The sequence below is a fragment of the Acipenser ruthenus genome, chromosome 29 (genome assembly GCF_902713425.1).
Source record: "Acipenser ruthenus chromosome 29, fAciRut3.2 maternal haplotype, whole genome shotgun sequence".
In the NCBI taxonomy this organism is placed as follows: Eukaryota; Metazoa; Chordata; class Actinopteri; order Acipenseriformes; family Acipenseridae; genus Acipenser; species Acipenser ruthenus.
In genome coordinates this window covers 7,438,651-7,461,432 of record NC_081217.1, presented here as the reverse complement: position 1 = coordinate 7,461,432, position 22,782 = coordinate 7,438,651, and the positions used below count along the sequence as shown (strand labels likewise).

Here is a 22,782-nt window from a genome sequence, read left to right as displayed (position 1 = left end):
CATAGTAGTTTGATTACATTTACATTTGTTCTTGTATGCATGTATTAGCCTGCATCCCATTTTATTACAGTATGTTCTGTATGTATGTGAACATTACATAACCCTAACCCTATCTCTAACTTTAACCATTCACACAAGCCAAACACATTTATATCCATAATGCAACAATTCGACAGACTTAAAAATAGATACACCACTTTTCTACTGAGCATGAAAAATGCAGTCTCTGGTATAATCTTCTTCAAAAAAGCTGAAACCAGTAGCCAGTAGTGCATCTGGAAAAGGCCACCTGCAAAGCGTGTTTTTGGAAAGGCATCAATTGACAAAGCTGCAGACAAGGTCTTAGTCCTCAGCTTTTCCTTCCTACTCCTGGGATTTGGGGAAAAAAAAACATTATATCAAATCTTAAAAGAACTCCCTAGGCCCAGTTCAATCAAAGCCAGGATGTGAACCCATGACCTGGGGAGAGCAAGGGCAGTGCAGACCACTGTGAGCATTCGTTTTAATGAATTGTGGTTTATGAACAAGTGATTCAACATTTATAGACAAGAAATAACAAGTTTAATACAGGGGGAAGATGTAGCCTGGTTTAGTTTATGCAGTCATAGGAGATCACTTGGCAATTGGTGATTAATTTGTTGAAGGATTTCTCGCGTTTAGTGTGCTTATTCTCTCCTACATACAGTAGCTTAGTTAAGTCCAATTTGATCAGCTCAGATTTAGGGCAGGTCAGGAAGATTCACAAGCATGTGGAAGTGCTGTTTCCCTAGTACTGCATTCAATTAATATATTTGCAGTTGTTCCTACCACATAGGTTAGTGCAGAGGCATTTGGTATCTCTGTAATAGCAGTAGTAAAATAAATAGTCAAAAGTTTGTGGTGTGGATGAGTATGTTAATTTAACCGCTTCCCATTAATGCCCAATCATTAACAGTAATTCTTTGAAGGTTACTGGCCACAAATTTTCATTCCGTTTTTTTTTCCTGATGTTTTTCAAAACTACATTGAAGCAAGCTCAGTTATGTAACAGGCAGGGACAATGAACCATTCAGCAAGTGAAAAAAAGGGTATTTCACACTGCATTGCTTAACCCAAAACACAGCATGCAGATCTAAGTAATGCTTGTTTTAAAAAATCAAAACACACCATGCTTTTGCAAGCATACATTTTAAAATCAGTACTATCTGGAAAAAAATTAGTTTGAACTTGCATTTATAATGCAACTATCGATGTCTTTAGATTTGCATCAATGAGCAGTTATTGTATCGATCATAGTAAATGCAATGTGTTGCTGTTTGTTATTAATCAATTGCAGGATCAAACCTTAACCTTCCTGTGAAGTATGTTTGCGTGGATTGGAATGTAAGGATGACGGTATGCATTTTTGTTAATATCATTACATGCATTCATGAAGACATTCTGCCATCACCTGTTCCAGCCCATGCCCCATTCCATGAACCTTTAAAAACACACATCTTTTGTCTTCCTTTCGTTGCTTACTCATCTGAAAGCTCAGCTGCATCTTTAGCCTTGGGCTACACGGCATGCCGAGTTTCAACTCAGCTTGACAGCAACATTGCAAAGTGGCGATTAAGAAATTTTATTGCACCACAACAACCTCTTGTTAATCAAACTGTGAGGGAGTTCAACTCGGGTTCTCTCGTTTCCATAAGCAAGCATGAAATTCAACTCACGTTCAAACTGAAGTCATCAAGCCTTGATTCTGAAATAATTCTTTCTGCAGAACCTGCACTAACAAGGGGCCTCATTATTATCTTTAGTCTTCTTTTCTTCTGATGTTTCCACTATTTAACACAAAGTAAAAATTACGCGCACACACACACACACCAAACAATAATTTCAAGCCCCGACTCCACAGCAATGTTTCCTTGTTTCAAATACAAAGTGCTTCAGGTTCAGATAACACTAACATCTAGTTTAATTGGAGTTATTTTCACATTGAAAAGAAGTAACCAATTTCATCTAGTGTTTGCAGTTAGCCAGCCTCAGAATAACACATTTAGATTACAAGATGGTCAAAGTACAGTAATCCCTATGGGGGAATCCCCATAAAATCCCGTATTAGGATTGCATCCCAGTGACATCCAAAATACATGCCAGTGAACAGTTTAGCAACCTGGCTAAAGTATACTGGACTTACAGGGGGGAGTGGTAGTTTAGATGGCCTGAAGGTTCTTCCTAACAAGGTTCTGGTTTTATTCCACACTGGTAACTATCAAGACAAATGGGAGCTCTGAACGCCCGTCAACCAACTAAAAGTGAAGCTCCCCACCAACAGCCTCATTATGCTACTCAGCGAGAGTTTGGCTTGCTGAAGAAGGGCTGCCCCTGTACAGAAGGAGCCCTTTCGTCTCTGTGGCGTGAAATTGAATAAAGAAGCCCCCTCTTTGTGGCAGGGCCCAGCAGAGCAGGACAATGGCCCAGTACCACTACAGTGCACCTGAATGACAGAGCCCCCAAATGCCCTCCCTTCTCTGGCTGGCAGCAAACTCAGGGGGGGATCGGAGTGTACATTCATGGGCCGGATTCTTAGCAAGCTTCTTTCATGACTAAAGGTTTTTTAGTAAGCGCTCTTCAACAATGTCTTCTTTTAGTCTCTCCCTTGTCCCCAACTTCCGCTTTTAATTGCCAGTCCATGGGGATTTGAGTTGCTCACACAGCTGAAATGGGTAATGGATGGCAAATATATGAATCCCCAACTCCCCCACCCCATGAGAAAGAACCACTTCTTAATTACTTACATAAACCCCTCCAACTCTTCAGAATATGATTATAGGCTGATCTGGGTTAAGAATCCAGATCTGATGCTGATGTTGATGGTAACAAATTAGTAAGTGCTTTTCACCCATATCTGCTCTGTCTCAGCTGTCCACAGTTCGGCAGTAGTAAGGGAAATGGGTTATACAGCCCCCACTAACACAGGAAGCCAGCTGGAACCCTTTGTCATTTTTTATTCATTATCGACACACCCTTCAAAACGTAGACCTGTTCTGAAACTGAACCACCATCTGTTATGGTATCCTGTGCATTCAAATCATATGTATTATTCCTTTCTGCTTGACGTTTAATTCATTACAATAAATATAAAAATCTGACTATTTCACAAATGATACATGTGTCCCACTCACTCTACAGGATGCTCTGTATTTTAATGTGTTCTTTATCAAAGAGCCAACTGATTTGTTATATAATCCAGATACTGCATGCACACCCTACAAGCAGTTGGGTACACATTGAGAATTGAGACTTCACAAATTGGTAGACAGGAGTCAGTAAACCAAAAGAACCAAAAACAGTGATGTTGCCACGTGACACAAGCCAACAGGAAACAGCAAAGAAAAAAGGCTGTGTTGCCCTAGGTGCATGTACAAGGGCATTCTTCAAGGAAGTGGTAAAGGAGATGTCACAGATTAACTGGAAGCAAGATAAGACCGTTAGAAGCTACCAACAATTACACAAAAGACACCAAAGAGCGAAAGCTACTGGCATATCTGAGCATCTGCAAATACATGCAAGCAAGAGCCTTCATGAAAGGGAGAAGATGGAAGAGGAAGATTATAAGAGCCCATTATCTTCATTGTATGTGAATCTAGCATCATCACTATCACTACAGACTCTAATCTTAACTAGTATATAGATTAGATTTCATGCTGTAATGCAATGGAAAATCAAGATGCCGCACCTTCAGAAATGCCCATCAGTATACATTTTATAAACAGGGCATTAAGAAAGATTACAATAACCAAAACCAAACCGTCATTCCTAATTCAGGAACTGCTGCAAAACATAACAAAGATTTCTTGTAAGGCAGATGATGGATCACGTCACCTTTTGCATGCAGTCTATTGGAAAGTTGTGCAGCTTGCATTTCAGATGTATGGTGCTATAGCATCAGGGTTTTCAACTAAAAGCCTATGTAATGCAATTGAGTTTTCTCATCCTATCATACCAGCGCTTGGGTCAGATTCAGCATTCTCAACATGCAGGTAAATGATCTCTTGCGGGAAAGTGGTCTGGCAGACCTTGATCAATTGAGAGAGGTTTTTCTTGTCCTTTACTTTCCAGGTTTCTAATCTGTTCAAATGAGTAAGTGCTCTATATCCTGAAACCCTATCTGCTCAAGAACAGTAACTCCATCTGAACTGGCATGTGTCAGTACTGATAAAATCAGAAAAGATTTCGATTGCCATCTGGATCACATTTTTCAAATCTGTCCATAGCTAAAGGGTTGTGGGATGAATACTCTCTATGTGAACACAGGGTTACGCACTAGAATGGCTAACAAGCATGTCATTCAGGTTGGCTATGCATACTGACTGGAAATGTACATCTGACCACCATAGTAGTATTCCACTTCCTGTTTTTTTCAGTGTTTTCAGATTGATCCCGTAAATTACTGCTTTTTTGTTTGATTAGGAAAACAACTGTTAAAAGTACAATTCAATTGTATTTGTGTAACGGTAAAGGTTGAGAGTTTGACCAATGTTCCACATAATTAAAAGTTGAGAAATCTATACCTCTGGGCAAAGACAATACAATGACAGGCTTTAGGGGTCTTTATTGCAGGTCAACTTGATTGCTTATAAACTTACAATACTACTGTAGGTCACCACAAATTTGTCTTAATGTTTAACAGACAACTTGAGTTAATTTTAGTTCCAAAATAAACTTAAAACCCTTCAGAACAAGCACTCAAATTAGGTGGTGGTATGGAATGTATCCATTTGATTCACACATTATGAAAAAGCTGACAAACATATCATACGTTTGTAGTTTTTCCATTTACAGTTAAGTCAACCATGGATGAATAACTCCCAAATTTGTTAGCTGCTGAACTTCTCAACTATATGTTTAAATGGCTAATGCTCGTCTGAAGGCCTTGTCCTTTGGGGAGTTAAACCAAGCATGGAGCGAGTACCTTTTTTTTTTATGCAGGCCAGTTCAGGAGTTGTGCAATCTGGAAAAGAGTCAGCTGTGCAAAGTATGCTGAACTGGGTGATGTTTTTGGATTAGCCTACTGGGTTCACTCAGTCAACTTGAGAACATGATGACACAAAACCTTCAAAGGTCTTTCCCCTTGTGGCTCGACCTGGTTTGAGTCAAGGACCTCTGAGGTGAAAAGACTAGGGACTGCTGGTCTTCGTAAGCTGTATTTTTGTTTTCCCGCTGGCCTCTTGGGCCGCCAGGATACTCCAGACCCACGTGATACCTCAGATTGTGTAACCCAAGACAATCCCCAGGACACTGTTTTATAAAAGTGAAGACACCATTGAGGTTATCCTGTTTAATGAAAGCACATGCTGAAATGACTTTAGCAAGGAAGGACAGATGTACTGTACAGACATATAATTACTCAAAGAAATGGCAGTGGCCTGTAATCTTGTTGAATATTATTGTGAAACACAATTCCTGTGTGACTACTTAATACATTCTTCCATAACTTACCCTTCTGTGAACTCTACTTCATCGGAAACCAGACTGTTATTCGTGGTTTGTTTACATTTTTTAAATTGCAGTTTCAACGCTAGGTAAAGTTACCTCCCTCCTTAAAGGCATGGCCTTTTTTAAACTCTGTCAACTAAACAGGCATGCTCCTGCTACACTGCATAACCGCAAGCAGTTTGAAATGTGACCTGCATTCCTGCTGTAGCTTAGGGAAGGAAAACTAAAATGTAAACAAAGAAAAAATGGAAATAAACACAGTATGCGTTTCTGTTATTCGTAGCATTTACAACTTATAAGGCAACAAGCTTATTAAATAATAAGGTCTAGAAATTTCGATAGTCGTTATGTGCTTCATTGCAGACTTCATATCTCACAAGCAGAAATGCTGGAATCTATACAGTGGTAAAGAGCATTTACTTGTCACTTACAACTTCCTACTTTCTAAATGATATAAGAAAATAATTTCAATGTGGTGTCAAATAACACATTCCACATTTCTGTCACCCAGTGACAATCCATTTTCATTGAGGACATTTGTCCTGCGATATCTTACACAGTCAATACACAGCATGCTACATAAAGCAACAAGCCCATTCACATACCCTGCTTCATGTTTATTTACCAGCACTTCCAACAGGTAACCCACCTAACAGCTCAAAGTGAGAGAACTGATAAAATAAAAAAAAGACATGGTGCTGAAGTGGCTGGAGATGCTGTACGAATTATAAGCAGTCTGCTTTTAAAATGACGACAAACTTTTCTGAGAGCCAATATTAAGCAGAACGCATTTTACAATTTAGATACAACTCAAATTAATATTTTAGGATTCTATTAATTCATGTATTTTAATTTCCTACGACTTACACCAATTGCACTGTAAAACTAAACACAGAGCAAATTAATGTCCACGCAAATTAAGTTGCCGGTTTGGTTTCGAAGTTAGAAAGAAAGAAAAAAAAAACAGTCATCACTTTGAGTATGACACTAAAAGCTGTGATACATAATGTTCTCTGCCCACACAACATGTGCAGTGGTGCTCTCCCGAAAAGCTGAGAGGTAAAATGCATGATAAATGTGAGCCTGGGGCAGGGAGGACATCCATGCCATCCCAAAAGCCCCTGTATGTGGAACCGGAGACGATATCGACAGGGCAGTGAAGGTCATGCAGGGCGATATCGAGAAGTAATGCCATCAGTTTCTATTTCAACACAGAGGCATTGATTTGCAGCCAAACAAAAGGAGGAAGGATAGACATCAAATAAATGCTACTGACCTTACAGCTGTTTTTGTTGCTAGTGTGTAAATGCATGTTGTTTTTCTTTTACTACTACAAAGGATCATAAATAAAAACAGGCAATTCCTGTTTGATTATAAGAAAACCTGAACACGGTTTAATTGATTTTGAAACTTCCACAATTTGAATGTGTTAGCAACCACATGGTCCACTTGAAAGTATTCCTCCCAAGAGAATATTGTTGAAATGGGTTTATCCAAGGCATAACAACATCAAATCCTGCCACCACACTATAAATGCACTTCCTGTCCTGTAAGTATTAGGACTCCCTATCTTGGACCCTGTGTCCCCACACCTGTTGCACAGGCTAAATTGCTTTCCCCCACACCCTAGTGGAAGTAAAGCACAAAAAAAAAAAACATTGTTATCCAAATTTGATAAGATAATAGATTTTACAAGTTTGATTTGTGCTGGCTTTAACAGGTTTAAGTAAACACATGTCTCCGTCATTAATCAGAGTCAAACTATAATGAAATTACAATAGGTAAAATCAATAGGTACCATTAATGCATCATTTCTTCCAATAATAATGAACTAGATGGAGATACTCGATTAGTATTACTGCCTGCTTAAAAATGCACTGGCAACCTAATGTGAAAGACGTAGGCGCTCTCTGACGCAGGTTAGTGGGCAGGATCAGCAGTAACAATGTTAGGAATTCAGTAACAATGTTAGGATCTACAGATCATATTATATCAAATTATGAACAGTATTCTACAAGTCACTTTTCATCACCATTGTCAATTATGTAAGACAACAACATTCTAAATGTCACTGTGCATAAATGGCTGTGGTGCTACATTGCAAAAACACATCTAACCTTCAAGTCCCTGCATTCATGTTTCTATAAAAAAAAGTAACTGTTGATTTTGGTATATAATGCAGTATTTAAGTAGAGTACATGTACTGAAATAGCTTACACACATCATGGTTTCAAATCTCATTTCTCAAGAGATGCTTCTCCATTTTCCATCAGAGCCTCTGATAAATCTGTACATGCCACAGGGGTTCGACTGTATGCCCAAACTTGTTTTTGCAATACTTGTTAACTGCGTCACTTTTTTCTTTTCTGCAGTAAATCCACTCAATAAAGACTTTGCTCTAGTCCTTATTGTAAAGCACCATAAATACGATTGTAATGAAAGACGCAACAGCAAATTGAGAGCACCTCATCTGCTTGCAATTTGTATTGGTACATGAAGGGTTAAATATAGTTAAAGGGTAAACGCATTTTGAAATTACCTGAAATTACCTGGAACCTCCCTCACATACTGCCCTAGTTTCTTTCAGCAGACAGGGTAAATACCAGCTAGCAGTACCACGTCATCTCCACCAACTCACCTAAGCCTGAGCTTATATACTCCTAAACACAGGCTACCACAAAGCCAGTGCGCCCTGGCATGCCCTTTCAATCACAAACAGTACTGCGTTTCTGAAGCCCTAGCCTTTAACAACAAAAGTAGAAAAAAAACTTTTAAAATCAGATTTTCCACTTGTTCTGCTCTACCTATCAAATTAGCCATAAATGATAACGTGAGCTCTCATATTGCTAAAGGCATCATTATGCATCCTGATTTAGCATACACCAAAACCACCTTAAACTCTGGGCTGAAAATAAATCATCTGAAGTTGTGTTCTGTTCCAGGGAAGACCAGTGGGCACCTGGTCTCCACATCTGCACCTCAGCTTGAATTGCACATACAAAGATGTGCTTTATAGCTCAGAATCAGATGGCTTTAGCTTACATTTACGCCTTCTCTTTACAGTTCGCTGCTGTAGTAAATACACACACGCAACACGCTCCATGCAACTCGTGATCCGTACACTGTGCCGCATATGCTTCAACATATTCTGGGATGCCAAATAATACTGCTGATCAGACTGTGCAGAGTCTAGTCTGTGACAAAATATACAACAGCTTTACCTTTGTTCATGAAAAACATCTATAATGGATAGATCAAGTTCATGATGAGAATGTACTGCTGAATGACATAGCCAGGCTTTACCTAATAGTACAAATTGCTTTGGTGGTTCAGTCTAATTTTTCTATAAGCATGTATGTGTTCACACCAGTGTTGAAGAGCTCAGACAGCCAGGTTCTCTCCAGCTGGAACATCTGGATTAGTTTGGGTCTCCAGACAAGCCTCTAGCCCTACCTCATGCCTAAATCATCCATGCAATTCCCTCAGGAAACAATGGAAATGCTTTAAATACTCGTAGGGAAGAGGGGCCAGAGGTTAATTTACAAACGCCCATTAGACTTTCAGGTTTGTAAATATATAAGCACTGGCGAACATTACTTAAAAGAAGAAAGGAAAACACAGAACCGCTTTCCAATATTGGACATTGTTGTTGTTTTTTATTTATTTATTTTAATTCAGATGTTTCCAAGTTCAGCTGGCCACTAAATTTTCATTAGTAAATCATTAGAACCACATTACAGGCAGTTCTTTTCACATTAGCAGGTTAAGACAGTAGGTCTCGAAAGACTTTATGCTCTATTTCAAGGAATTGTGACTTCATAAAAGCACAGTTTCCTTTCGTCGTGGATTTAAAATTCAGACAAGAAAAAAACTGTGAGCTTTGTTTAAAGAAATTAATAACAGAAACCCAGCTGCTTTTGCTGCTGACCTTTTAAAATGTCAGAACTGACTAACTTTACTCACAAACCTAATACAGCATGGCTGCAAAGGCATTATATTTTAGTCATTAGCACTCACTACCCGTGAGAAATCGGAAATTATTAGCTTGAGAAATCAAATGGCATAAAAGCTACTGAAATCTCCTAATTTAAGAAGACTGCTCACCAGTGTATAGTAGTAATGTTACTTAGGGTCACTGGTACTATAGTGGATGGAATGATACAGTTGCTCATCTGGCTGAATTCATTAAGGAATAAAGGCATAAAGGAAATCATTATTGCCAAATCTGTAAAATGTGTCAGATTCAAGTTTGGAATCCATTGAGTTTCAGTTAAGGTTAGAATACAAGCACAGTGCAACCATACAGTTTGTCTCAACTGCATATAGTCACCTATCACTCTACCACCCTTAGCAAGGCAATATACTTCATGTTGTAATTTATAAGTGCTGGAGGGTACATTTGGCAGGTCACATCCTTTACTACATTCCCACTGCTTAGCTTGATTATATTAGAACTAATAAAAAGGAGGCAATTTATTTGACCCCAAGCGGTCAAATATTAGACAGATGAATTGTGACAGCAGTACTACTCAAATTTGAGCAAACAACATTAAATCTGTTTAAATTGGATACTATAATACCATAAAACAGAATGTTGCTCTGAAGAACAGCTTGCGTAGGATCTAGCATGTATGAAATGAAAATACATTAATCAATTTCTTATAATTGAATTAGCTGAGTGGGCTATTCAATGTACACAAATGTACTGTATTTGCATGTTGTAGTTGATTACAATCACACAATACTTTTTACACACAGGTATAAAACGTATACAAAACATATAGAGCGGGGAAAAGTCTAAGACAAGCAGTGAGTCTTATAGCATGTTTGCATTTTTCCTCACTCTCACACTAGGCACACAAAAACTCATTACAGCAGACAGACAGCAAATAAGCACGAGGATTCAACACGGAACAGTATTGCCCTTCCCACTTCTGGCAAAGGACACAGTGAGTGATGAACCCCTACAGCATGTTGGCTCTGGAAAACAAACAGCCCATAGCAGGATCAATAAGACAGAACATGCCTTTGCATACAATCTCAGAAATGAGAGGGGAGATTCTGAAACAGCCTGGTGTTCTGAGGAAGGAGAGGCGCTTTTGAAAGGTTTTGTTTAGATGTTTGGAGGACCAATCAGCAAATGTACATGCATGTAGAATAGAAAATCTAAATAAACTTAACAGTCCTTGTATGATTTCTTAGTTGTGTTATATGATGTAACATTTGCCAACAAAATGCTTCTCTTTATGTACAGTATAGTGCATGCTTATGTATGCACACATATACTCTAATAGTAACTCCAGACACAGGTATGAAACAAACAATCTCAGCTCTCTTGGAGATTTCCGAGCTCAGTAATAAGCAGTTAACACATACCTGTTACTTCCCTCTATCTGGCAGAATATGAAATTCTAACCTTTCCGGATCAGAAATGTAATTATCTATAACGGGCGTGTTGGTACATCATGAGAAAGAGGGATGAGGATTTAATTGAGTTTCACGGTGTGACGCTGTTTGATGGCTATTTATAGTCACAGGCAATAAAAATAAGTGAATGCAAGCTTGCAAGTCAGCTTGCCTAGGGCCAGAGAAAAACAGCAGGGTGCTGAGCAGGAAACAGACCCATGCCTTTTTTGAACCGTCCAACCATCCTGTTTGTGTAGTCGTTCACATATCCCGTGGTTCAATGGCAGAATGAGCTGTGAGTGGTATCTAGGGATGTCATCTTACAGACTGTATTAAGAGACTGTAGTCAAAGGAGTTTGAAGTCTACTTATATATAGTACAACATTCATTCAAACAATGAATTTCCCTTCCACTTGTGATGTCTGAGGAGTAAATTGTGTCTAAACACGAACAATATTGCCACGCACGTTTAACAGAAAAGCGACACTTTCCCTTGTTATATGGACTTGTAAAAGACTCTTAATCCTGTAAGGGGCTCAGTTTTTTGGTTTCAAGAAGGGTTAATTACATACTTGCACATCATCTTAGCCAGGTAGTCATTATGCTGTTTTATTGCAAATCACAAGAAAAAAAAACAGATGTTTCAAATTGGCCAGAGCTGTTAACACATTGCCCTCGCACATTTCCAGGCTCCAGAATTATATTTTCTTTTATCAGTTTTAAATTTGTTTTAAAAACATAAAGTCTCTCTCAGTCAATTACTACACTTATTTCTAGGAGTATTTGTCTTAGCATGCAAAAATATTAACATTTTTAGACATGATTATTGTAGGAAATGAACTTGACATTGTCAATGGCGAGTTTACCTGGTATCTTATGGTACAACACTTTTATGCTTGCACTTTGGGTGAAAGAACTTCTTATCTTTTATCATATTTACCATTTCCTCTTCCTTTTGTTGCTGACCTTGTTTTTTCTTTCATTTTTTTTATCAACCAACTTCAGTAAACCTGATAGAATGGCCAAGGGCCCATACTCTTCATTTACAGCGAGACTGTACAGAATCACAAGCACTCCCCACCTTTTACCAATTTATTTTCTGAGTCGTCTGGCTGAAACCCAAAACAGCATGCATTTAAAATGAAAACATCTCAAGAGCCCCACAATAAAGATGAATGATTGTAAAGTTGAGATCTAGACTTTTTAGGTGCAAATAATGGAGTTAGGAGGTCTGTATTACTAAAATCCTACAAGAGATTTCTTAAGAAAACCGTACAGGAGATTTGTATCCAAAACACTTTCCTAAAAGAGAAATGTACCTACATTTTAGCACCAAAAGCATAACCGCATAACATGAAACTTTTCTGTGCCCTAGCCAGATTTACTATGAATTTGCAGGAATATATATAAATAATTACACAAAACAGTGATACTGTGCTTTAGGTCTACTCTTCTACAACTTAGTTATAGCTGTCCAATTCGAAAACAAGACTGCACACTGATAACATTCAAGAACATGAACAAGCTGGCTTTGATAAAGAGAATTCTGTACATCTGGCTGTCTGGAACTGGTGATAGAAAACACATTTATTAATGCTATATGTAGGCACTCAGTGTAGAAGCCGACTTCCTCGTTAAAAGTTCAAACAAGCAGATTATGCATACTTGTCAGGGTAAAGAATGCATGAAATCCTGCAGCCAGGTTGGGATTGTCACTGCTTGATTTATGGAAGCCAGGCTCAAGGTAGCCAGTCAGGAACATCATAGAGCCTTTTCCAGTTTCCCATATCTGCTTTATGGACATTTTAGATCTGGTTCAGCCTCTACAAAGTGCATTAACGCCTCAGCTTACATCCATTTTTGACACAGCTGTCAGTCGAGAACCAAGCAACAGCAATAAAACGTCATCAGTCAGGAAAGCCTTTTGATCTAACACACCAGGATTTGATTCATGATGGTTTGCATTAGTTACAGTGACCGAAGTGTAGTATATGAAACAGACGATTCCTAATGTGGTTGGACTCAATAAAGGGGCTTCTAAAAATATACATGGTCCCACTTCACACCCATATGATTACACAACATCTACAGATCCATTCCGTACAGAAGACAGAAATTGAGTAAGAAGTAACAAGTTATAATAATACTGCAATAATTTCTCGAAACATATTGACCCTGTTAGGAGCATGTAGAGTACTCCTTATTCTAAAGTTAATAGTAAATGTTCAGAACTTTACTGGTAAATGAGTTAACGTAATTCATGAAAACACTAAAATTACAGATGCAGCTTATAAAAGTATGAAGGACTCAAACAGCCATCTTGTGGGGTTTCTTTTACCTTCCCAGCAAATGAAACGTGTGCCTCATAACCCAGGGCAGCATTAGAAGCACAAAGGGACTGGTTTGATGAGGACAAGATGTCACACTTAGATTGATTCCAGTCTCCAGTCCCCCATTCTTTCTCTATGCTGCCTAGCAATCGTCACACAAACCATATGCCAGGCCTTCTAGCCTGAAGCCAGACGCCTTAGCTATACCAAATGAGCCTTTAAATGGTGTAGCTTTCAAAGCAATAGCAGGAAACCACAGAGCTGTCTCGAGGACTTGCGCAAAATAGGTAACGAAGAATGTCTATACTGCTAAAGGGAATGCAAACACACAGCTGTTAGGGTGGAGATGTTGGGTGCTTTAATAATATACAATTTACAGAGGGCTGAACTAGCAATCTGTGCTTTGAGGATACAGCAGGGCTAGCAAAGGCAATCGCAATACAGCATGTTGTTCTTGTGTTAAGACTAGAAAATAAGTGAACAGCAGTAAAACCCCAAGAGAAATTACATGATCGCGATGGGAAAACAGGCTATATGGTGGTTTTATTTAATGATCTCCCCAGTGCATTTATTTTAAATATGATTAGTTAGGTTAGTACCCTTGGAAATGGATGACTTTCTGTGGTCGTAAACTATTATTTCAAACATTTTGAAGACATGCCTATGTAGAAATTGTAAACGTTTGGACTCAGGCGGTCACATACAGTGCTCAGCCTCTATGCATACGGTCATGGGTTCAAATTCAGCCTAGGCACAGCCCAGCACTGTTGCATGGGTGTCAATGAGCTACAATGCTGCTATCCTTCAAAGGAGAAATAAACCAGTAGACCCTCTGAACTGCTGGGTATTCCTATTGCACCTATCAAAACACCATAAAAAAATATGAAAGTCGTGTTTTGAAATTAGCAAATAGGTATATTAACTGAAAAATGTGAGCAGCCCCAACAGACACAGTGATATATGTAAACCTCAAGTGTACTCTGATGTGAATGAGCGATTCCAGCAGGCAGTGAAAGAGTTAATACCGAGGGCAGTGTGTGGTTGCTGCTTCTCCATGGGGTGTGGATTGAATTAAGGGATTCCGTGTGATGTAATGGGGGAGGGGCATACCAAGAGAGGGGCTGCACCGCTCCCAGACAGGGTTTGCAAACAAGGGGCTGCCAAGCAGAGGGAAAGGTTCCCAGGAACTGAAGAAACATAGCAAAATTGTCTTACAAATGTATGCATGTTTCTTCCATTACCTGGAATGACCCCCTCACTTGTCAACCGGTCTAATGAGAAGTATTAGTAACAATAAAAGGAGAGCTCTCCTAAAATGAACAACAAGATATTGTTGAGCAACTGTCTTTTTTTAAAACAAAATCATAATGTTAGCACAGCTGTCTGCCAAAGTCACAGTAATTTGAATTCCATTAGGCATTCCCACTCTGGATTCTGTTACATTTACCGTATAATACGGCTTATAAAGCATATCACTATCTGTAATGCATTATCTGAATGACCCATTGGTGTATATTTGCACATTGGACATTTAATAAGGTGGTCTATTTTTGTTGCAGAAGTCTAGTTAAAAAAAAAGAAGCACCGAAAATGTGCGTTTCACCTCCTCTCTCTGGTTCTTGGGTTGTCAGAACCCGGCTAACATGGGTTTAAAGCTGAACTGGAAAGCATTGGTTTGACCCCTTGGAGCATGTTACTTTACTTATTTATTTGCTTGTTTAACTACTATATGTTTTTAAGTGAAAGATTTGCAGGTGTACAGTCCCATTCTTCAATGGACATAGATTAACTCCAGATGTTTTCTTTATCGGTTCCACCTGGGTTATGTTCCATGAGTGTCCTTAAGGAATTATCCATGTTATGTTCATAAAATGTTTTGGTGTGAGGGGAAAAAAATGTTCCTCAATGGAGCAATTTCATTTGAACTGAAATATTTCATTAATGTGAAGCACTCATTGTGATACAGAAATGATGATGTGTGGCTCTAGGGACTATGTGCACACTTGACTACTTGCAATAGCCATTATATTTGTAAAAAATTAAACGGGGGGGGGGGGGGGGGGGAGTAAGAAAAACAAGCCAGTTGAGCCTCTGAAATTCCAAAATGTCTCTCCTATTTGTGGTGTTTTTCTGCACAGCATAGTCCGCAACTGTATTGCATTGAACCCAATTAAAATCCACAGCCCCAAGGGACAACCAAAAGCAGTCAAACAAAGAGGGTACAGTTTCAGCACTGCAGTAAAGCTCCAACCATTCCTAAAGAAAGAGAAGGGATAAGGGACTCACCGTTATCTTCATTACCATGATATGCATGCTGCACCTCATGAGTTCCATTTCATTTTAAATTAGATTTAATCCATCAACAAACAGCCCTGGATTGATGTTATAATAAAAGTCAGTGATATGACTGACACCCTTCTCATGAGGGTGCACTACATGATCTGTGGCTTAGACGTGTCTTTTTTAACAAAAGGAAGTCTTTATTCTGACAAGAAACGTGTCCTATTCAAATTGAATACATTCACCCTAATTCATTTTAACTGAGGTGGCGCTATCATTACACCAAATAACAAATTATATGATTACGGTGGGCAATTGTTTAATTATAATACTGGACACAGTTTCCAAAACAACCAGTTGACTTTATTAAAATTGTTGTTTTGTGCTACTTTTCAAAAGCCACAATAAGGATAGCGGTGTCATTTTAAAAACAAGCCCAAGGCTAAACCGTATTGTATCTGTTTCTGAAGACAACCAATTCTGCTTCTCCCCACCCCCCTAGAAATATTGTGCCCTCTGGGTAATGTTCTACACATCACCCGTCCCTTCATTCATTAAAGAGACTAAGAGAGGATTGACAATTAATTTGCATTAGAAGTGCCTTGAACAGAACAAAAGCAGTTAAGAAAAGTATAAAGTGCAGGCTACCGTAGATTTTAAACACCATCTAAATAGCAACAGTAAGAAATCCCAGCCCGGTCAATTGAGAAACTATTGAAACACACAGCTTTACATTCCAAACACAGTACATTATTAAAGATAATTATTATGTTAATGCGTTTAGTAGTTTGTATTTCGGTACTATGCATGTGTTCACTACTTTCTGAAAATGCTGCGGATTAACAGCTTTGTATGTAGCGATAAACTGTGGCTTGACAGATGTTTAACAAGGCAAGCAAAGGAATTTCTATTTTGAACATAAGAACATGTGGTTATGCATAAAACTGATCCAGAATGAAAGTGGTTACCCACAATATAACTTGTCCACGATAATTAAATTGTCAGTGGTGTGTTCTGTTTTGATTTTAATTACCAGAGCTCCGCTGCCCAATGCGCCTCAAATATCTGCACAGTAGCCTATATATATTCTGTTAGTTATACAAGCAAGGAAAGTCGCCTGCTACTTTGAAACAGTTTCAGCAAAACATACACACATCTTGTTACAACATGACATTAAGTCACAGTTCAGTAAAGTTCCAGTGTCCGGTCCAAATCAAGAGTACTTCTTTTGCTCACATAGTTGTCTATTACATTTAAAAAAAAAAAGCAGGTTGGTGCAAAAAAAACTCTATTGCACGATAAATGTGTGCATTCTCTGCTACGATAACCGTTTCATTCTACTGGAAATCTTCTGTCTGTTTAAGTACAGCACTACACTCCTTTGACAAAACAAGGTTTCCATAAATTAGATACACAGTTGCATTCTCACTACTTCACATTGCAATATTGACATTATAAATATGTAACAACATTACTGTTATACAAAATTGAACTACTGAAAAATCGAAACGTTACATCTTTGGTTAATCAAATACTGTGCTTAACTAAGCTAATATAACGTAATGGTATTGCCATGTACTTACTGACTGCAGGAAAAGCATAGTGCCCACATAGTCCCTCTCGGTGTTCAAAATCTCATTTAAAACGCATAGTCTCAAACGCAGCTGGCGATCTGAATCCTTCGTAGTTTGCAAACAATTCTCCGACTTTCCGTCTTCATCCATTTTTTTTATGTGTTAAAAGAAGAATGCAATAAAAAAAATACTTGTTTACGCCACTGAAATCCACGACAGAACGTCTTTTCAGCTAATCCATCCCTATCGGTGCGTCTTGAGAAACTGTGATACATTCATGCTTGAATCGTAGGCTGTGAAACGATGTCTGCAATCGTTTACCCAACACTCTAGAGTGCAATAAGAAAGCGATGTTTTCGTGTTTCTTATGTTTCCATAAATATATTCCAATGATCCCCCCTCCAAACACCAGCCAACAAGCCAGTCAATGCTTCCTCTATGTGTGTGTGTTAGAAACTTCTAACGAGTCTTTAATTGCTAGCCTTTGCAGGTCCTTGGGATATTTAATCCACAATAACAAAAATAAGGCGCAACAGTTAAGCAACGACAACCATCAGAAGCAAAACAGAAATAGTACAAAAAGTAAGGTTTATAAAAAGCACACGTCCCCCACAAGCCGTGTCCTGTATCAGCTCTGCTCTTGCATCAAAGCAAGACTCCACTACCACACTTCACATGCCTGGTAGTAGTACACAGAAAAACATTTAGGGGTCGTCTCAAAATTCTCATTATGCACTGCACGATTGACACTTTTACTGCCCTTTTATTGAAAACAATGATTTGTATTTCTAGCATGATTTCAGATAATAACGGACAAATAACAACGACAGAGCACAAAAAAAAAACTGTGGCGGTCATTTTTTTAATCATGTTAAGCGGATGGTATTAACATATGCAAACTTTATTTTAAGATGCAACAATCAAAATCTCTGTATAAATCAAATTCAAAGCGAAAACATATGTGAGTTTGCAATGAATAAACACGTTATATTTACATGTAAAAATATTGTACGGGTATTTACAAGCCATAATACTGCACAGTATGAAGTTGTTTTAGGGTCATTTAGAGACGACCCCTTATTGGAAAAAAAGATGTGGCAATTCAGTAAGTACTGTAGTATCAGCAATTACACAACTAATTACATTATGATTAACACATAGCGCATATAACTTTGAGCTACAACAGAAAAAAATGGTTAATATCAATTGATTTTTCACACTGTTGATTTACAGTAAGTAATCAATACAATGTAAATGTAAAAGTTGTCCACAGCTTGTGTATGATACATAGCGTGTTTCCATTTGTATTGTCCAAACCCAGTATTTAAAAGTGAAGCACAGTGAAAGCATGTTTAAGCATAGGTACGCATTGTAAAGCAGAGATAAGTATGGTAAAGCATTTTAATAAACATGGCAAACCAGGTTAAACTGTGGTAAATGCATAGCAAAACCATAGGAAAAGCATAGGAAAACTGCAAAAATAGCATTCAAAAATACTGTGGTAAACGGGAAGAAGCAGACTCAAAGCAGTAAAATTACACAAGGAACACACACCTTACTCAAACACCTTATAGCACAAGCATCGTTTCTTTTTGCTAGGTGAATAAACAAAAACGTATACAGAACCGCACATAGTGTAGAACGCGTCGGTATTAAATGGACAATATTTAGGGGCATCACTGAACTGGTGAGTTGTCTTGCCTAAGAGGATATTGTTATCTGTTCAATCTATTTAAAGTATAATTTTTAATAAGGTTAAATGGGCAGTACATTCTGCACCCCAGTTTTATCATACATAGATACATGCTGGTGTACCACTGCACTGCACAGCTGCTGATTAGTGCTTCCTGTTTGAATAGTGGATGAAAATATTTTTCAGGGATACCAATACATTTAGCAACAACATGGTCAGAGTGGGGAAAAATGGGCAACACATGCTTAACCTCATAACCTAACACAGAATGTAATATTTTGGTACGCCAGTTTACAGTATCAACAAATTATTTCCAACAGCAATGCAGTGGTACTGGAATGACAAAGCAATGGTACTGTAGAAAGATCCTGTTCTGGTTTGCTGTTTTGCTAGGGTTTCATCGGTTATTATGATATCCTCATGGTATTTTTTTTTACTTTGCATTTTACATTTAACAGGATATTCTACAGCCTTGGTATATGAGGTTAACCAGTGTGATTTAAAGATACCCTGCAAACCTGCTGGGTTGTGGCTCCCCAGGACCAGGGTTGGCCAGCCCTGCACTAGTCTGTGTCCTCTGAAGGCCGGTGCAGAAACCTGTTTTGAATGATAATAATGCAGGATCATCTTAATTCACATTAAGATCAAATTTGGACTTAGCCTTATTTACCATAAAGAGTGTTATATTATGTGGATATATGGGCCTGTCTGTCTTTCCGTACATAATACTTTTTTTTACTAGACTGTACTATGATACTAACACCTAATGACTTCTAGGTCTTAAATACCACTTCCCAATTTTCATTAAACTACTCATTGCTAGTTCTTATTTTATGCTGTTGATAGATATCTGTCATGGTCATCAATGGTCATTTTGACACAGATGAAGCACTTTTATTCTGCCACAGCACTGTAAGCTTGATGGATGTACATGCTGTGTTCTCCCCAGAAGGGGTCCTATAACCTGCCTCACTTGAGGCACTTTTGTAATCTTGTGGCTTGAAAAATAGGCTTTAACTGGAGTCTGATAAACCACAGTAAATAATAATGGTAAACATGGTTTAAAGCTAATGAGCGTTTATTAATAGGTTATCTGTTGGCAATGTATGTTCATTAATGAGGTTTACAATTCAATTTGCTTTCAGATTGGAGGAGTTTCTATAATCTAGGAGAAAAAAAAGCTTTCTGTTCTAAGTATCTTTAGAAAAGCTTCTGTGTACATCATTCATGCATTAGTGTTTGCAACATGATCTGGGTCAGCATGCTTGGGGTAGATCTCTTAGTATTGATTTCTTGTGATACTCACACCCTGTTTCAGTTCTAGGAAATTGTTCCAGTGCCAGCTCGGATCATTTGTGGCGTACATTGTGAAGTTTAGTGAAGACAACATAGTGAGAGCATAATACCTTATTTTGAACTACAGTACTCAATTTTATCCTTGACATATGTATTATCTGATATGATTCTCACAGCAAATGAATGCATGCTTAAGCAAAACAGTATCAAAAATGGTATTTATTTTACTTCTTCAAGACACTCCAGGTGTCTACTGTACATAATTGTTATTTGACCCCCATTTGTTTACACAAATGTGCTTTTTTGGTGTTGTGTGTTCTCCAAACCAGCATAAACAGTAGTTATTTACTCCTTGTTATTAAATCTTATATTTATTTTTAGACATTAGGTTAATGATGTCTATAGGATAATCTTCTTTCCAACACATCTTGGATAATTAAGTTCTGTTCAGATGCTCAAATCACAGACAGGCAGGGTCAGACAATGCAGTATGGTTCAATCTGGAAAGCATATCTACTGTATGTGAGAAAAAAAGAAAAAACAACAATATATGTCAAATTCAACTATCTGAATATAACCACACTAAGCAACGACACTTACAAAACATGGTATCTTCACTTTTGATTCCAATCCTCAATGACCGTTTCAAAGCCAGTGAAGGCCATGTTGAAAGATGTTTGCAGGGGGTTAAGGGGGGGAAACCTCAGGGTGTCGAGGAAGTGTGATTATAGGCTTTCACGTCTCGTTATAATCTTCACACTTTGATAAGCATCGTTGTTTAACCCCGAACCCAGCCCTAACGTTCTTCCACGGCATCCTGTTATTTTCAAGGTATGTGTACAACAATTTAACTCACTCGATTCACTGAAAACGAGTGCCTGTGTTAGTACAGAAGGACATTATTTTTAAACACGAAAACAGGCAACACCCTGTCTTCAGTTAAACTGAATACTGTTTGTTTCCTGAGATGACTGATTGAAACACCTGGACTGTTTCTGAAAGGTTTCATTAGGGTTTTCAAATTGATTTTCTCTCCCTTGATTGGCTTCAGTATCCACTATTCGCATATCATTATTTTTAATAGGTTGTGTGCTGTCTGTGTAGAACGTCCCTTTCAAAGGCAATATGTAACTCTGGAATTCACCATTTTCATTCAAGCAGAATGGCACAGCATGAGTGTTCTAAATGGAGGTCTAACTGGAAAGGGAGTCTGTTGAGCAAAGAAAGAAGAGACTTTCAAAACAGAAGAGAGGACGGGTCTTCAGTACACAAATATTCACTTGTTTAAAGTGGAAAACTGTTGACCTGAGGGTTGACAAAATGACAGAGTGGGTAAAGAGACAGTGGCAAATAATGCTTTATTACGTACTGGAGTTGAAGGTAAACAGGTTTCCACTTTAAGGTGAAAACGGCAGTCAATATTTCTTCTATTAGACCTGTGATGTCAGAGGGCAATAGTTTTTTGGCTTTTGACTGCTAAGTGACTATTGGCGAGTTTGTGGGTAATATTACAAATTATTCGTGGTCATGCGACATTGTATTAACAAATGGGGTTGGAAGTTTCAATCTTGGGGTTTAGGGCAGCAGTGTGGAGTAGTGGTTAGGGCTCTACGCTCTTGACCGGAAGGTCGTGGGTTCAATCCCAGATGGGGGACACTGCTGCTGTACCCTTGAGCAAGGTACATTACCTAGATTGCTCCAGTAAAAACCCAACTGTATAAATGGGGAATTGTATGTAAAAAATAATGTGATATCTTGTAACAATTGTAAGTCGCCCTGGATAAGGGCGTCTGCTAAGAAATAAATAATAATAATAATAAAGTAACATTCAATAATATCTTCAGTGACTTTTCAAAAGTGAATAAAATGCATTCTAAATATTTCTTAACTAATATAAATATGATATAGTAAAACAAGGAAATCCATATAAACAAATGCAGACAAAATAAAAGCTCAACACATTATAAATTAGGCTGTGATCTGAAATGGTATTTTGAAATATTGGGGAAATTCACAACTTCTCCAGTGCTGTTTGTCAAAAACCCAAATGCAGCTGTTTTGGAAACTGCTTTACATCACAGGACATTACCAATAAACCAAACAGGAATTGCAACTTGGCTTTGTCCAGCGTTTCAATACTTCCTTTTTATTTACTTATGTATGAAACAGGAACACAGCTTGCTTCATAAAATGAGTAATTCCTAAAAGGATAAGTATTACATCTCACTGAGTTTTTAATTAAAGTAATTAGTGCATGTATTTGATTTAAATCCTGGCAGTCTGTTATTAGGAGTATTGGACAATACATACTGCATCTCAGGGACATTGAAGTTATAAGCATTAATTTGGAGTCTTCCAGCACTTAGATCAATCAAACTGTCACAACGTGTGGTTTAGGGTGCTAATTTACCCTCGCTTGGTAATGAGAGACAGAAAAGCTGCCCGTGAAAAACCACAAGTCATGTGAGCTTGGAAACCAGCTGAGGCACCTTCTTTGTTCCAAAATGACACTAAAAACAAAACTGAATTACAAATTGAACATTTTACATTTCAATTGAGCAAACAATTGCAAATTTTACTTTACAGCGGGGAATAAAACAACATGTACAGCAGTATAACTTCCTCCAAATGAATGTCTTGCTATTGCATAGATCATAACACAAGGTGGAGCAAAACATTTTAATAAAACACTTGGCAATATCTGAATTGTGTACCGTCAATTTTTTTACAATAAGTACTG

The 22,782-nt window shown here is 38.1% G+C and overlaps 1 protein-coding gene across 1 annotated transcript in view; it reads right to left on the bottom strand.

The window, feature by feature from the left end:
- The window catches only part of LOC117431194 (phosphatidylinositol 3,4,5-trisphosphate-dependent Rac exchanger 1 protein-like), a 110,856-nt gene extending 93,107 nt beyond the window's left edge, over positions 1-17,749 (bottom strand). Inside the window, exon 1 of the mRNA XM_059003467.1 lies at positions 17,063-17,749. Coding sequence (XP_058859450.1) covers positions 17,063-17,203 — 141 coding nt within the window. The 5' untranslated portion in view covers positions 17,204-17,749. The remainder of the gene's footprint in view (positions 1-17,062) is intronic.
- Between the last annotated feature and the right edge of the window lie 5,033 nt (positions 17,750-22,782).